The sequence below is a fragment of the Coniophora puteana genome (genome assembly GCF_000271625.1).
Source record: "Coniophora puteana RWD-64-598 SS2 unplaced genomic scaffold CONPUscaffold_24, whole genome shotgun sequence".
Classification (NCBI taxonomy): Eukaryota; Fungi; Basidiomycota; class Agaricomycetes; order Boletales; family Coniophoraceae; genus Coniophora; species Coniophora puteana.
Window position 1 is genome coordinate 33,013 of NW_006913076.1, and position 13,342 is coordinate 46,354.

Consider the following 13,342-nt stretch of genomic DNA (forward strand, 5'->3'; position numbering starts at 1 on the left):
AAGATCTTTTCCCCAACCTAAGAGTTCTGTCCGTCACGTTCTCAACGCCTTCAGAACCTACCACAGATCTGGTTGGGTGCTCCCTGGAAGTCGCACTCAACTATTTTCTTGTCAATACGCTTGTCAAGGTCGACTTATACCTCGACGTGCGATATACAGCTGTAGAGATGATCTGTGATCGTCTACAAAGCTCCCTACGTCACCTCAGCATAGGTAAAATTGACACCTGGGGCAGTGCCAAGATGTTCGAAGACGGGGAAGGATCTTCACCAATGCGCCTTGCCAGTTCCTTCCGAAAACTAAGCGCTCTTGAGTCACTTACTCTTGATAGGAACTGCTCCCGGACAAGCCGTGAATGGATACCCGTCATCTCCCATCTTCCCTGCCTCCGTACGCTTAATCTGGGCATTTGGGGATTTCGTTACGCAAAACAGACACCACCCACCACCCTTGGTACACTCCAGAGATTTAATGTGTCCAGCCTGCACATGGAAACAGTCTATTATCTGCTCATAACAGGTCCTAACAACTTCCCCTCTGTCACCCACCTTGATATATATACCAAGAACTCGACAGCGCGTCACTTCAACTGGATCATGGGGCCAATCGCAGCGTTATTCTCAGTCGACCACATGTCCAGGATATCTGTTGTTACCAGGAAGGCCCCAATAGAACCTATAGATTTTAACAGGATTCGCCGCTTACTCAAGTTCACAAACTTGACCGAGTTCGTCATGGAGTCCGAGATGGCACCGGCGCTTAGCAACGCCGACTTGACGGAGCTGTCTCAATCCTTTCCCCATCTTCGAACTCTCCACTACGTCTGGACACCGACGGAGGAGCATAGCAGTAGCGTCTCTGTCATCACATTGACCGGGTTGTCTTCCTTGATAGCGTGTTGTGTTGATTTACGGTCCCTCAAACTGGTCATAGATGCCCGAGCCACGCAGAATCCGTTCTTGGAAGATATACACACCGGTACCCCTGCTATGCGCGTCAAGGTCTTGTCCTTTGTTCATTCTCAGATTGACGATGTAGAATATGCCGCCGAATGTCTTCGAGTTCTATTTCCGGGTCTGGATCAGTTCTCTGGAGACGGTCCGGAGGATGAAATGACACAACTGTGGTTTGAAGTGAAGTGTCTATTATTTTAGCAGTAACGCTGTCAGAAATCTATCTCACTATTTCATCATACTTAATTCGAATATTATGTCAAATTCAGTGCTTTACTGTCGATGTAGACGCAAGTGGGCGATATACTAGTGGTCATGGCTGATTACGTGGACTCTAAAACACATTCAAAACATCAATCTCCATCAACCTGTATACGAGCAAAACTCCATTATTCTGCGCAGCTCCGTTTCCGCGACATACGTATGGATTCTGAGTTCTCGCAGGTTGCAATTCGAGCGCTCCAGACACGTCACAATCGCCTTTGTTCCCCAGTCACAAGCATAATCAGGCTCATCAGAAGAGCCTGTCACGTCGTCAACTTTGAGCTGACGAAGCTTGGGGACAACAAGGGATGCGATGCTGGCGCCAAGCTTGGCTGAAGGGATTAGGCGCCGTATGCGGAGGCACTCTAGGTTCGGCAGGAGCACTTCTTCGTGCCCGCCGCCGCCTCCGCTGACGCTCGGGTCAGGGTCTATGACTCCGATATTGAGCGTCACCAGGTTGCGAGCACGGCAGAGGGAGCGATAGGTTACTGCATCAAGATGGGAACGAATGGAGTGCGGCGTGGGTGAGAGGTCATAGAAGATGGATAACTCTGTGAGCTGGCTCCACGTCTCCTTTGAAAGGTATGGAGCGTCAAATGGTGCAGCCCACGAGAAGTGTGTCAGACAGGGAAAGTTTGGTGGTGGAGAGTGTCGAGTGCTATGGATGCCAGGGAGGCTAGGACTGACGCGTATGGTTGCATCGGTGAGAGCGGGCATGTTGTGCTGGAAGACGCGATCGAAGGTGCATAAGCATGAGGCTCTGATGCCGAAATGCATACTTCGCCAACGATATGCGTGCGTGCAGAGTGTCTGCACGAGTGGCCGAACTGCTTCCGCCGGGACGCGAATATCTTCGTCGGTGACTTTGAGGCGAATTGATCGTGTGCCTGCCCGCTCTATCCATGTGCGTAGCGCGAATAGCGGCTTAATAACTTGTGTCATGATGTCATCGGCATGCCTCCTCTCATCGCGAACCCTTTCTAAAGCGGTGATGCTAATCGCGAGCGAGGTCCATAGGCGTGGGGTTGAGAGCGATACCAGTCGCCACATCCCGCAAACGCGTCCGAGGACTAGCGGCATTAGGTTTGCAGAAGGAGTACACCAGCCATCGTTGGGGAGACATGTTTCGAAGATGAGCTCGAGCACCTCACAGGGAATCCTGTTTATTGGGGGTATGCTGTCGTTATGAAAGTTATCCGTAGTAGAAGAATTCTGCAATCTGCGAGATGACTGCGAAGATGATGTTAATCAAAGGAGTCATCAGGAAATTTCGTGCCAACCACAAGAGCATTTTCTTACCAGGTGTGAATACTTCGACTGTATCGTATGGTTTTCGTTGGATGTATGTCGCATGAATACGGTGTCTGAGCAAACCGATGCCATAGGAAAGGACAGCGCTAGTGATGGGGAGAGTAAAAGAGCGATGAGAGTATGTGAGCCTTGTAAATCGGCCTAAGCGTAGGCGTTTTCAATGGTAATTAAACGTCTCGTGCGTGTCATTATCAAAAAGTAAAACAGTATTCCAGAAATGAGTGACAATAGCGGCGTCGACACATGGATGGAGAAAGCCATACCTAATTCAGAGTACCGTTAGCCGATGATCGATGAGGGGCGCGAAGAGCAAGCGATAGATAGTCAAATTAGGCAAGAAAAGGTATTTCAGCTAGTCAGAGCAATCAAGCTTAAAGAACGAAAGCGGCGTGAGTTCAAATTTACTTGAAGATATAATATCAGCGATGGGGACGTCGGTCTCGGCTTGTCCACTCTATCGACCCTTTGTGCTATTACAAGCTCTTTGAGCTTCGCGAAGTCAGGTGTCCCGAACCCAGTCACTTGAACAGATGTTGAGAAATAGGACTAAGATGATCTCGCAAGTATATCTTACCTGGGTCCACCCTTTCGTACACTGAGAAGAGCTCATTTCATAAGGTCTTTGTCTCAAAACTTTCACGAGTGTACAGGTACTCACGTTGAAGCCGTTAGTTCCACTGCTGGGGTTACTTCCCTCAGTGATATCTTTCAGCTCGGCATAGCCCGACGAGTACAGCCACGGGTTCAAGAACCCGACTGGCCCCTTTCCGGCATCCATCCGCACATCGTTGAGCAGCGCAATGACGGCAGCGAACGCGGGTGTAGCAGCCGAGGTGCCCGTTTCGTTGTACGTGTACCCGTAGTATTCAATCAAGTAATCGATGCCTTGGGCGGACACGTCCGAATACCCCTGGATGATGCCCTGAGCAATGTCAGACGGGAGGGAATAGAGAAAGAAGTAGAAATGCCATACGCGTCCGCTCCTGAGAAAGTACGGTCAGTACACCATCTAAGCGCGATTCGGGGAAGGCTGGCTTACGAATTGTACAGGCCCTGGTACTGATCTCCGAGATAGCTTAGATAGTCGTTGGCCTGCTTGTCTTGGTACGATGGGCGAGGGAACTATGACCACGATCAGGCCACCAGTACGGCACCTGTAGTATAGCGATGTACACACGTAGTTACTGAACCCGCCGCCACTGGAGGCAAATTCAGTGATAGTGCCAGAAACTTCCTTAATTCCAGTTGTCATTCCGACCATCGTGACACTACAGTAGAGAGGAGTCAACCACGGCCGTGTGTGTACCACAAGAAAGACTTACTATGGGCAGCTACCAGGGAAATGGATCAAGAACGGTGTCGGCTCTTGATAGAAATATCCGACTCCGTTGTCTCCAGAGGAGTACAGGACAGAGACCCCATGCGCCCCTACATAGTGGATGGGAAGTCAGTCTATACTACTGGAAATATGTATCATAAAGGTGAATTCACCCAATGCAGCAAAGCCTTGGCATATCTTGTTGGCTTGTGCGGGCGTAACTAGGATGGAGCATGAGTAAAAAAGGTCCCAGCTAGAGATGAAGAGATACGAAGTGACATACATATCGTTTCGTCGTTTCCGTAGCTGTTCGAGATGACTGGGGGTATGTCTGTCTGATCCAACAAGAAGTCGATATACTAGGGCGAACGCTTCAGTTCAGCCTACTGTAAATGAGACAAGGTGCATGCCACCCACGTGAAGCGCTGCAGTGGCAAACGTGTAGTTCCCATTCCCAGCTGTATCTGAGTAATTGTCGACGGTATAGAATGTCGCGGGAATGGGCCATGTCAAACCAAACGCGTAACGTATGTCCAGATTGGCTTCGACACCGGGGGCCGTTGCGTCGTTAATCCCACCTACAGTTGTATGTAAGCAAATACGTGTCATGTTGGGAGACGACGTACCGATGATAGGGACAACAGAGAAGTTTGCTCCGGAAGCGGACGGGGCATAACCCTCCACAAACAGCGCGTAGTCCGTGTAACTCGCGTACTGCTCTTCAAACGCCGAGACCGCAATTACATTGCCTTTAGCAGGAGACGCCGTGTAGTTTCCAATGTTGTAAAGTTGGCGAAGGCAGTTAGGGTTGATCTGATAATCGCACGAGGGATCGACGGCGTTGTCTTCCTGGCTCAGGTCAGCTGACGTGATCTTGCTAGAAGGCGTAGCCGGCTTTGACGCTTGAGGCGGAGGAGCGAGCATGACGAGCGGCTGGACGAGGTTGACATGATTATGGAGAACCTCTGGAATACTGTATTTTGTCGTGCGCGCGAGGGCATCCCCTGAATCGGCATAGACGTGGAAGTCCTAAGCAATGTTAGCGACCGCCATTGAGATTGAGGAAGCGAAATGCAACGTACCGTATCAAACATAGACTCGGCCACACGTACGCCGGGAGCACTGATAGTCATAAAGTCTCCGGTGGAAGAATACTTGATGTTCGCCTCATCAATCCCATGAAATACGAGCCACTGCGAGACAACATCCGGCGTGTCTGGATGAGGCGCCATGAGCTCGTGCGCCTCGTCCTTGGACAGATGCTGGCCGTATCACGCGTGGGAAGGGTCGCTGATCTCCATCAGGTTTTGCTCGAGCTCACCAAATCGCAGACGCGAGAACGCGATCTGGAAAGTAAGAGTGGTGTCCGGGTCTGCCGTCGAGTGTTGGACTCATCCCTCTGATAGGGTCGAGATACTCTCTTTAAGCTTGGAAACGCTAAAGCTGAGGGCGTTGGCGCTGCTCTCGTCAGCGCCAACGAGAGTGTAAACTTACGGATGAAATGAAGTGATGAGATTACCAGATGCCGAATTCGGAGGCATGTTGGGCTCGATAGGAGCAGTTCTCGGCGGACGCTGCTGCCTCGGTTGACTTCTGGGACAGATCTATGGCTCCTATGTAGCGTCTCGATATTTCGAGTATGAGAGAGCATGAGGGGAGCGTGAATCAAGATATGATGATGGATTGCAGGAGTGGAACTTGAAGACACGGCGTGACAGCTCAGTGACTTGTCACAGAAAGAGTTAGCGGAGTGACAGCGTGCTGTACGCGCACTTCAAGCATCTGCCACTCCACTCCGACAGTTGATACAGGGACATGCACCATTGTCTTGAGATCCCTGAGCTCGTGGAGGAAATCTTTCTTTATCTTAATGCCAAGACGCTGGCATCGCTCGCGCGCACATGCAAATCGCTCCGTGAGCCGGCTTTGGATGAACTCTACTGCGAGACCATGAACTTGGGGGATCTCTTTGGCGGAATGAGGTTGGGCATCAGTTCGGCGGGAGAGTATCAAGATGTTAATGCACGGGTGAGTCTATCAAATCAATCTCATTGAATTCCAGCCTCCATTCTGATCTCAGATCGGCCAATCACTAGGCGCATATTCGGCCAGCTGCCCGTCAAACCCAGGATGTTCTTGAGGGTTCCATGTCCCAGAAAATACTCGCAAATGTGGCCAGGCGGTATGACTGGCGACCTTTCTTGAGGCTTTCTTCTAGGGTCAATGTTCTACACCTCATCAGTCCCGATTTTGGGGAGTCTTCAATTCGAACACCTCCGATACACTACGGCATACTCAATGCGGCACTATCCTACACCCCGGGCGAGTCGGTGTTGTTCCCAAGTTTGAGACACTTGTATATCGACCCGAGCAATCTAAACACCATTGTTGCCGGTAGCTCACGCACGGCATCATTGGCATATTTCCTCGTCCCCACCCTTCTTGATATCACCTTCGAGGGAATGGTGCCAGGCGGAACCATCAGAGTCATCAGTCAACGATGCCCAGCTCTCAGATCCCTCCATCTTTCAAATAGCTCTCTCTCTATCGTACCTGGCGACGGCTGTACCCTTTCTCAGCTCTCAGAAGCTTTTTCGAGGATGCAAACGCTCGTGTCCATCACTATGCAACCCCCAAGTGGTGCTAGCTACAACGAGTGGCTGGCTGCTATCGCGCATGCTCCGTGCTTGCGAACACTCCAGATAGACATGGGAACCATACAGGTTACCGTTACGAACCAACACCATCGCATTGTGTTCCCTTCTCTTACCAGTCTCTGCGTGTCCGCATGGACGTATTCGGCCGTCTGCCAACTCTTTGATGGAACATACAACTTCAGTTCTGTGACACAAATCAGTCTGGATACGTTGGCTTCTGCCCGTAATGCTCTGACGAGCTTCGTTGGGATTATCGCAGAGACGCTGTCTCCAGAACGCGTGACAAGAATATCCATCTCTACCCAGTCAAGAATTCAGAGGGGAGAATTTCCCACGATGGATGATATACGACCTCTTTTCATATTTTCCAGCCTCACGGACCTTCGCATCGATTCACCACGAGCACCTGTCATGGATGATACCGGTCTCGAGTACCTGTCCCTAGCATTTCCTCGCCTCCGTACCTTTCATTACTCATGGAAACCCCGCGAAGATGACCATCTACTCCAGACCATCACATTTTCAGGGATACGCACAATCATCGCCAACTGCCGTGAGCTCCAGGACGTTTACCTTATCGTTGACGCTCGCGTCTCTCATAATCCGCCTCTCGAGTATATAACAATGGTGGAACCGCACATCTCGCGTGTAACGCGGCTGTCCCTGGAGGCCTCCCCGATCGATGATGTGGCATACACAGTTGCGTGTATCAGGGCGCTGTTCCCGTACCTTGTGAACTTCTTGGCCCAAGGCTCGGACGCTGAGGCGAAGGTAATTTGGAAAGAGGTCCACTCGGAGCTTTGGTGCCGACGAGAGCGGCATAATCAAGGCCGAGAACCAATGATGGCTTCATCCTGAGCAAACATGTATAGATATGTATATCAGATGTCCGCTATTCACCTTATTGGCTTCGCAGTAGATCTAGCGAGGAATTTTATGACGGAAACGTGTGCCAGCTTTCTTTCAGTGATTGCAGCTGTCATACAGGCGATGGTTAGATAAGGCTCCTATTTCCCAAATTTCACGAGCGACAACGGATGTTGTTGCCCGTTGTAAACCAGCCATGTAGTTTGCTCGTTGTTGACAGAAAGTCGTTTTCTTTTCTTGAACTTCAGCGCGCAATATTCATGTGTGCTTTGTTTGAAGAAATATATTCAATTATAAAGAGATAGTTAGTTCAAATATAACGGAAATACATAGCAAGCATACATCTCCAGGCTTTTATTTCGGTCCGTCAGAGTGGACCACTCTCTTGGTTCCTTTGAAATGATACGTCATCCGCTTCCATGCCCTTTCTCTCCCCACAACACTCCCATTGTCAACCCAATCTCTCGAAGTCCAGGGCAGCTCTTCCCCCAGTTCCTCGCCACCGCCCCATCCATACCATCTTCATTGTCTTGCGTATCCTCATCGGGAGGCAAACGTGCAATGTTCTCGTCTCGCATGTCCACCTCGACACCTCCCTCCACTTCACCTTCCTCATATGATGGTAGATCTTCGACATGTTCGATAGGAAGTGTGCCCCGATAACGCTTCGCCGTCCTCTTTGGACGGGCAAGGATAGTGGGTTTATCGACGAGCAGAGTCCATCTGAATCGTACTACGGGTAGTCCGTATCTAGCAATTCTGACAGGCGTGCGGCGTCTAATGATAAATTTCAAGAAGAAACACTCCAGTTGGCAAGGCAAGGCGCAACTGTCATGAGAGGTTTATACTGTCGACATGATCTCCATTGATTTCAAGAAATTCCTCATAACTCTAGCAGTAGCCGCACGAATCGCCAATCCCGCCTAAAATGTACCCGACCGCTTGACCGAGGCTAACTAATCTCTTCGAATCCTTGAACATCCTCGACCACGCATCTCACCCTCGAGAGATACGGCTCGGGCATGGAGAACCCGTTGCCTGTCAATTTATCCAGTTTGACGTCTAACGACGCGCGCTGTTCAAGGGCATCCGCCATGCACTCGCCCAAGCGTGTCGTGTCCTGAGTATGGTCATCGAGCTCCAAGGAAATCTCGCGAAGCTGGGGAGCGTGGAGAACGCGGGAGCGAGGAGCGAGCGCTTCGATCATGTGCAGTGATCTGATATTGTTGAAACTTGCGCGGAGACGCTGGATGCGAGGTAAAGCGGGGAAGATGACACACCACGGAACTTCCCCGAGATAGTCTTGATCCACCATAATTTCGAGCGTATGGATGGAGATGAGGGGCGAGCCGTGACAGAAAGAGCTGAATGGGCTGATGATCTCCAAGTCGTCAATGTGATAGTCGAACACGTAAGCGAGGAAGATGCGACAGTCCTCCAGGCGATCATCGTGGTGCTTGCACGTGCGTTTGTTCTCAAGGTGCCTGTCATAAACAGAGCATCGAATGTGGCCGTTGTATATCCCGATCTTGAGTGTGTTGCAAGGCATCATCGGGCCCTCAGCGCGGTGAAGAGAGAAGAAATCGGGAGACATCGGAGGAAGATTTCCTTCCAGAAGTGCCGCATCCCGGGCTGAAAGTGTTGTGGTGACTGATATATGAGCATCGGGAGGAACACGAACGCGCGAAAAGAAGTGGGCGTATGAGCAGAAATTTTCATTTATTGATATATACTTGATTCTCGGCAGATCTACCAGCTTTGGTAGGTCCCACGTTGGCGGAACCGAATACAGACGACGACGGAGTGAAAAACTGAGTTTTAGAACTTCAAGGGAGGTTGCACCTTCCAGGACAGTCCACAAGTCTTTGGGGCTGGGTGAGAGGTTGTCCAGATCAAGAAGGTCAAGCCGCGTCAATCTTCCATAGATCGGCAAACGCCAGGGCAACGCGCATCTCCTGAGGACCATCTTGTTCAATTTAGGTGTGTTACCCACCAAGCTTTGCGAAAGATGCACGACGACAGGACGCGCTCCAACAAGATGAAGTGTTTGAAGGATAGTTGGAGAATGCGATGTCAGACGTTCGGCAAGGGTAGTCGCGTAAGACGTTGGGAAGTCCATAAACAGTAGACGCGTCTGATGAAGCCGTGACAAGAACTCTCCCATAAGGTCTTGGTTCTCATTGGTGACTTTGGCATATATATCCAGTGGATGCTCCTTTGCTCGTTCCAGCATAGTCATGATGAACTGCTTTGGCATCATCCCAGTGTCGTATATGGACCAGAGGTGTGGGAAATTCAAGGCCACTTCACGCCAGTGTTTACACACCTGGGTGAGAAGAAGGAGGTGGCGTGGGTCAATGAGGGGAGTGCCTGGCGTCAAGGGTGCTGCAAAGGCAAAGATCTCGCAGAGAACTTCAGCCGGTATGGAGCAGGTGGGTGAAAGCATGTTTCTGCGAGTGTAGAGCGCTCGTGTGGCTTCGACATGAGTAGCGATTTCGTTATCGATCTGAGAGTAGTGACGTTGTCGCTCTTGGTGATTCACGATGCCGACGGTGGTCATAGTAGTATGATGAAGCCGCTATGCTGTTCTAATGACCAAGTTAGAAAGCAGAGTGCATATCCGTTTCACTCCGACTCACTTTAACTCTAAGTACCTGTGGTCTCGGGATGACAGACAGCTGCCAGTCCAAACGCCAACTCAACGCGCTCTGCCGATGATGTGATGTGACAATGTAACATACCGCGTCATGACATGGTTACGAAGTGATGATTTAGGTGTGACATCTGTCACGCGAACACTTCTTTGTTTTTTTGGAGGGGGGGGACTCAAACGCGAGCACTTCCGTTTGACCTTCACTTTGCCTTCGCTTCTGAGTCGTCTGAAACGTTCATAGGTGTATGTACCACTGCCTCGAGATATCCGACCTTATCGGAGTCATATGCTCCCACCTGGATCTGAAGGCATCGGCCGCTCTTGCGCGGACATGCAATTCATTTCGTGAGCCGGCCCTAGATAGACCTAAGATAGACTCTACTACGAAGTCATGAACCTGGCGGTGCCCCATGGTGGGGCGAAGTTAGGCATCAGCTCGGTGGAAGAAGATCACATACCCTCGGTAAATTCTGAGTAAGCTGCGGTGCATGATCACCGCCGCCAGTTCTCGGAATGTGGTTTCCGAAGATAATTTCGAGGATAACAATACGGAATCGCACATCTCTTGTGTGAAGCAGCTCTCCCTGGAACACTCCCAGGTTGACAATGGCTCACTCGCAGTCGTGCATCTCAAGGCGCTGTTCCATCTCCTTTTTGATTTCTCGACGCAATGTTCACACCGAAATTGTAAGTTAATTTGGATGAAGGTGTAGTCCGAGCTGGTCACCCAATAGTTGGCCATCCTGCAATACTGTACGTATATTACCACGATAAACGATACTATTGGAACCACTAGTAGAGCGCGGTGTCATAGTGTGGTTCATGCCAGTACAAGCGCTTGAAGCTTCGCAAAATCAGGCGTCCCAAGGCCGGTGACTAAATCCAATGTCAGAAAGCCGCGCGAATATCAGCACGTGGAGGAAACATACGGGGGTCCCATCCCTTCGTGGCCTTCAAATAGGATCATCGGGAAAGTTTCAGATGACGTTTAATTCGGCACGTGAACATGCACGCACATTGAAACCGTTTGTCCCAGCACCAGGGTTAGTCCCTTCCGTGATATCGTTCAGCGCACTGTACCCAGACGAGTACAACCACGGGTTCAGGAACCCGAGCGTCGACTTTCCGGCATTCGACCGTGCGTCGTTGAGGAGTGCAATGACCCCAGCAAATGTAGGCACGGATGCCGAGGTCCCTGTTTCGTTCGACTTGTAGCCGTATATCTCGACCAGAAAGTTGATGCCTTGGGCGGACACATCTGGATACCCCTATGCAGCGCCACTGAGGTCAGTATAGGAAGGGGGAGAGGAAAGGTTTCATACGCGTCCGCTCCTACGGGAATGCAGTCAGTACACCGTGTTATTTACACAAGGTAAACCTACGAGTTATACAGCCCAGAGTACTGGTCTCCAAGATAGGTCAGATAATCGCTGACCTGCTCGTCTTGGTATGATGGTCGAGGGAACTAGCGGCATGGTGAGATCTCAGCCAGGTTCGGTATCATATATAGGTGTACACACGATAGTGCTAAACCCGCCGCCACTGGATACCTCATTGTCGATATTCCCGGCGACTTCATGAATACCAGTTGTCATTCCAACGGACGTGACGCTACGTTGCACCGCCATCAGTGAGACCAGCCAGCATAGTAAATGAGCTTGGGAGACATACTATGGGCAGCTAGCGGGGAAGTGCACTGTGAACGCCACAGGGCTTCCTGACGGATATCCGACTCCGTAATCCCCTGAGGAAAAGAGAACTGACATTCCGCGCGCGCCTGTGACAAAACCACGGACTCATCAGACATTGCAGGTATAGGGCAGTCGAGAAGCTCACCTAGAGCAGCAAATCCTTGACATATCCTGTTAGCTTGTGCGGACGTAACTGGATCACGCGTAAGCAGGGTGCACTTTGAATGAGTATACGCAGGAAGATCGGGATTGAAACTTACCGGTAGTTTCATCTTCCCCGTAACTCGTCGAGATGACTGGAGGAAGATCCGTCTGGTTCAACAAAAAGTCGGCGAGCTAATGTGAATTCTTCAGTTCGGTATGCTTTCGCTTGCTTGAAAGGTAAGCATGTCACCCACGTCCAAGAGTCCCGTCGAAAATGTCCAGTTGCTAGAATACGGAGACCCGCCGACGGTATAGAACGTCGCGGGAAGGGGCCGTGTCAGGCCGAACGCGTACTGCACGTCGAGACTGGCCTCGCCGCCGGGCTCCGACTGGTTGTTTACACCACCTAGTAGAACGGGGAAATAGGTAAGATCGTACCACTACACCACACATTATCAAACCACGCACCAGTGACAGATACGATCGAGAAGTTGGATCCAGCAGCGGCGGAGGGCACGTTCTCCGCCAAGAACGTATCGTAGTCCGTGAAATTCGCCCACTCGTTCTCGAACTCCGAGACCGCGATCGCGCTGCCTCCGTTGGCGGAAGGCGTGTAGTTCCCGATGTTGTACAGCTGGCGAAGGCAGTCGGGCGTGATCTGGTAGTTGCACGAGGGGTCGACAGCAGTGCTATTGACATCCTGCGTGGGAGTCAACGGAGTAGGCCCGCCGGCCGAGGATGGCGTCGGTTTAGCGACTTGGCCCAAAGAAGCGAGCATGACGAGCGGTTGGACGAGGGCGATGTGGTCATCGAGAACCTCGGGGAGACTGTACTGCGTCGTGCGGACGAGACTGTCACCGGAATCCGCGTGGCTGTAAACGTAAAAACTCTACGCAAGTTGAGTACCGCTGATACTGGCACGCGCCAAGAACATGTATCGTACCGTGTTGAACATGGACTCGGCGACGCGTACAGGCGCGCTGAGCGTCATCGCATCTTTCGCAGACGAGTAACTGACGCTCGTCTCGTTAAGCCCGTAGAGCGCAAGCCACTCCGCAACAACCTCCTGCGTGTCCGATTGCGGCGCCATGAGCTCGAGCACGTCGTCCTTGGACAGATGCACGCCATATCGCGCGTGGGACGGGTCGCTGATCTCCATCAGGTTCTGCTCGAGCTCTCCGAAGCGCGGGCGGGAGAGTCCGATCTGAAAGGTGAGCACGGTGTCCAGCTGCGCTGCTGACCCTTTGACCCATCCCGTCGAAGGAGCCGAGATGCTCTCCTTGAGCTTGAAGGGAGAGCCTCTGAAGGCAGGAACATCGGCATTGACAAGAGAAGCACCAACGAGACCGAGGAGCAGAGATAGCTTCATCCCGAGTGTTCGACGGAGGACAGGATGCAGATACGCATGTCGTAGAACCGCTACATGCCCTTTTGTACGACGGCCGGCGAAGAACTTACAGCGGCGAAGCGAGGCCGTCTTCTTC

At 51.4% G+C, this 13,342-nt stretch overlaps 4 protein-coding genes across 4 annotated transcripts; 1 reads left to right on the forward strand and 3 right to left on the reverse strand.

Annotated features, from left to right (window-relative positions):
• Positions 1-2,876: 2,876 nt before the first annotated feature.
• On the reverse strand, positions 2,877-5,117 carry CONPUDRAFT_68107 (subtilisin-like protein; the record flags this gene model as incomplete). The annotated part of the gene is made up of 11 exons (XM_007777615.1): positions 2,877-3,074; positions 3,187-3,438; positions 3,502-3,511; positions 3,568-3,650; positions 3,706-3,796; positions 3,851-3,956; positions 4,020-4,067; positions 4,130-4,205; positions 4,264-4,424; positions 4,473-4,875; positions 4,929-5,117. Coding segments are annotated over 11 exons (1,617 nt in total), but the record flags the coding sequence as incomplete, so codon positions are not given.
• Positions 5,118-5,641: 524 nt separating this feature from the next.
• On the forward strand, positions 5,642-7,446 carry CONPUDRAFT_147956 (uncharacterized protein). The gene is made up of 2 exons (XM_007777623.1): positions 5,642-5,874; positions 5,943-7,446. Exons 1-2 carry the CDS (start codon positions 5,662-5,664, stop codon positions 7,359-7,361), a joined length of 1,632 nt encoding a protein of 543 aa, XP_007775813.1. The 5' UTR covers positions 5,642-5,661; the 3' UTR covers positions 7,362-7,446.
• A 331-nt stretch (positions 7,447-7,777) lies between these two features.
• CONPUDRAFT_147957 (uncharacterized protein) lies at positions 7,778-10,042 on the reverse strand (the record flags this gene model as incomplete). The annotated part of the gene is made up of 3 exons (XM_007777624.1): positions 10,010-10,042; positions 8,328-9,958; positions 7,778-8,103 (listed from the first exon to the last, which is right to left on the reverse strand). Exons 2-3 carry the CDS (start codon positions 9,928-9,930, stop codon positions 7,778-7,780), a joined length of 1,929 nt encoding a protein of 642 aa, XP_007775814.1. The 5' UTR covers positions 9,931-9,958; positions 10,010-10,042.
• Positions 10,043-10,658: 616 nt separating this feature from the next.
• Positions 10,659-13,250, reverse strand: CONPUDRAFT_86079 (subtilisin-like protein). Its single transcript, XM_007777625.1, has 12 exons — positions 12,802-13,250; positions 12,327-12,747; positions 12,113-12,264; positions 11,975-12,050; positions 11,860-11,907; positions 11,695-11,800; positions 11,544-11,634; positions 11,406-11,488; positions 11,346-11,355; positions 11,040-11,291; positions 10,953-10,974; positions 10,659-10,899 (listed from the first exon to the last, which is right to left on the reverse strand). Exons 1-12 carry the CDS (start codon positions 13,225-13,227, stop codon positions 10,844-10,846), a joined length of 1,743 nt encoding a protein of 580 aa, XP_007775815.1. The 5' UTR covers positions 13,228-13,250; the 3' UTR covers positions 10,659-10,843.
• Positions 13,251-13,342: the final 92 nt, after the last annotated feature.